The sequence below is a fragment of the Olea europaea genome, unplaced genomic scaffold (genome assembly GCF_002742605.1).
Source record: "Olea europaea var. sylvestris unplaced genomic scaffold, O_europaea_v1 scaffold3318, whole genome shotgun sequence".
NCBI classification, from domain to species: domain Eukaryota; kingdom Viridiplantae; phylum Streptophyta; class Magnoliopsida; order Lamiales; family Oleaceae; genus Olea; species Olea europaea.
In genome coordinates, this window is record NW_019252127.1 from 28,809 (window position 1) to 32,000 (window position 3,192).

At 45.0% G+C, this 3,192-nt stretch overlaps 1 protein-coding gene across 1 annotated transcript; it reads right to left on the reverse strand.

Annotated features, from left to right (window-relative positions):
• Window positions 1-1,271: 1,271 nt before the first annotated feature.
• On the reverse strand, window positions 1,272-2,960 carry LOC111385866 (E3 ubiquitin-protein ligase At4g11680-like). Its single transcript, XM_023010294.1, has one exon. The coding sequence runs from the start codon at window positions 2,126-2,128 to the stop codon at window positions 1,538-1,540; it is 591 nt and encodes a 196-aa protein (XP_022866062.1). The 5' UTR covers window positions 2,129-2,960; the 3' UTR covers window positions 1,272-1,537.
• Window positions 2,961-3,192: the final 232 nt, after the last annotated feature.

Consider the following 3,192-nt stretch of genomic DNA (forward strand, 5'->3'; position numbering starts at 1 on the left):
CGTCAGTTTCAGCTGGAGCAATGGTCTCTCCAAAGGTTTTCATATGCTCTGGAGATGATGGCAGTGTCAAAAATACAGAATTCTGGCCAAAAACAGCAGTACCAACTGCCTCGATTTGTGTGCATTTTGGCACGAAATCCAATGTAATATTTTCGGTCAAATTGATAGGCCCTTCTGATGTTTTTGGACCTTCTGAGTTCATTGGAGGTGTCAATTTTCTCAAATAATGCTCAGAAATGGAAGAAATCTGACCAGCAGCGCTAGAGGTGTGAAGAACACCATTTGATTCCAAAATTCGGCAAATTAATGATGTAATCTCAGCAATTGGAACATTACCCAGAGTATTTGGGGCTTGAATTTCATTTACCCCACGTTTAATTGCAGAATCGAACACATTTGTGGGGTCAATTAAGAGAGAATCGGACTTTTGACCTTGAGGGATTGGATCCGTTCGATTCGCGAGATTGGGATGAAATTGATGAAGACCCATATGATATGGATGTTGCCCATGATGAGAGGAGTCGGTATGGGGTGGTCCGCCACTGTGGGTCCCACTGGTGGCGCCGAAAAAATGAAAGGGAGGCAGCGATTCGGCAGGCAGCGCAGGCGGACCTTCCAGGTGCAATTCCGGTCGATTGGGAGCTCCAAATGGTGAGTGGCGACCATGGTTGTGATCGTCTGGAGAAGGGCTACTGACCGGCAGTGGTCCGCAACCGTGGGTCCCACCGGAGGCGCCGAAAAATTGAAAATTGGCAGGCAGCGCAGGCGGGACTTTCAGATGCAATTTCGATCGATCGGAGGCTCCATATGGTGAACGGCGACCATGGTTGTGATCGTCTGGAAGAGGGCTATCGACCGGAAGTGGTGCGCCGGCGTGGGTATCACCGGAACAGTGTTTTCCGACAGAAATAGCTTGCGGCAGATCCGGTTTTTGGCCCCTATTTTCATCAGATTCCGGCCAGTTTATTGCCGACGGTTGGGTGTAGGTTATAGAGGGAAGTGAGGGGGATCTATTGGTGGTCAGATCCGGTGGCCTTGGCTGCCGGAATGTAGCCAGATGTGATTCCATTTTGGGTGGCTAGAAATCTCCAAAAATCTCCTATCTCTAGAGAGAAAATGGAAGGGTTGGTTATGGTTTGGTTTTGGTTTAGGGTTTAGGATTTAGGGGTTAGGGTTTAGGGTTTAGGGTTTAGGGGTTAGGGTTTAGGGTTTAGGGTTTAGGGGTTAGGGTTTAGGGTTTAGGGTTTTGGGTTTTTTTTTTTTTTTTTGAATGAAACAAATAATAAACACCATTTATCTCTGTAAATACAAGTGCAAAGCGTAGGAGAAATGGAGTTGCTACTCGATCATTCAAGTTCAACAAAACACTAAACAAGCAGTTTTACAGGATGTCCACTTTCTATAATTCTGTCTCCCTCTCTCTGATATAGTGATGGACAACATCTTCTCGAGACAAGACAGTTCGAGCACGAGCTCTCGATCCCAAGGACAAGCCGAAGCAAACATTGTTTCGACTTGGGACATTCCATTTCGCCGTTTATAACATGGTTCTCTGTCGTAGACTGGCAGTCGCCTCAGTGAGTGAACTCAAAAAAGTTTCACCAACCTCGGCTTTGCAAAGTGGACACGATGCATTGATCTTTAGCCATTTATCCACACACTCCTTGTGAAAGAAATGAGAGCAAGGCAATTCCCGGAGTTCATCGTTGTTCACATACTTCGCCAAGCAAATGCAGCAAACCGCATCCTCTCCTGATACCACACGCTCGTTCTCTGTTCCAGCAGCCACTATTCCAGCTTCATCTGTGGCCGAGTTACTCTCCTTGTTGCTATTCTTGTTCTTCTTCACTTTAAACTTATAAGTTGGCAGTGAATTAATTGATTCTTGTGTGGCTCCTCTATTTTGAGCCAAATCCTCTCTGAAACCCAGGACTGAAATTATACAGGGGAGGCAGCAACAGATCGTTGCGCACAGAATGAAAGGCATTGCATATCCAATACAGCTAAAGGTAAGAAACACTATACACAACCTGTACAAATTGGGAGCATCAGTGGAAGAAGAGTGCCCTCCAAAAATCCACACTTTGCCAACCACAAACCACACTGCAAAGAAACAATCTAAACACATCTTGAAGTATTCCACAAGTGCCCTAAGTCTTGGGGAAACATTTGGACCACCACTAGATGTTGTACCAGTTGTCTGATGATCTTCTCCCTCAGAAATTCTTCTACTGGAAGTGCCTGCAGAGAAGTTGTTCTGAGATGAATCCTGCACGTGTTGAGTTGAATCCTGTTCAGAACCATGGTTTCGATAGCGAAATCGCCAATATAGAAGAGGAAGGATGGCTACACAACCAGATGCATAACCCACAACCCAAGTTTTCAAAGGAGCGTGTGGACGTTCGTGTCTTGACAAAGATAGCACAACAATAGCTGCAATAATTTGGCTCACTGTTAATACTAGCTCAACAGATATCCATAACCCAGAATTTAATGGGCTCCTTCGGCGGCCACGCCCATTTCCCCTCTGAGCAAGTGATGAGTTCCTTGAATTTGACGTATTTGTAGAAAAAAGTGGAGGCTGGTAAACTGGAACCCTCACACTAGTAGATGGCTGATTACCATTCTGATGCTGCTCTATGCCATGAGATGTCCGTTCTTGAGATAAGGTAGATGAGGAAGCATCACTACCGGTTATTTCAATAACATGCTCATCATGGATATGGTCGTCTGCTCACTCCATTAACAAGGGAAGGTTGTCGGTTTCGCTTTCACAAAGAAATCCCGGTACAGGAAAACCCATGTAAGTCCTCCGACCATAAACGAGTGTTTAATGCAGACAGTGCACAATACTTCAACCACTGGAAATTTTCCCACTCAATGAGACTAGAACTGAGGGCGATGAGAGGAAAATCAGGGGAAGTTTCGGTGAATGAAAGACCTGAATCACTACAGGAATTTGGTTTAGGGTTTAGGGTTTAGGGTTTTAGGGTTTTTTTTTTTTTGGTAAAGACATCCACACATCCTTAGTGACTTTTTAGGGTCCACCAAGGAAGGTCGATGGGGGTTAAGGGTTCCCCAACCATATTTATTTCATAAAAATCAAGAATACACGGAAGGAGGGGGGCATGAACCTGACCTCCAAAAAGCAGTGATGCAACAAATGAATGTAATAAATGAAAGCAATAAATG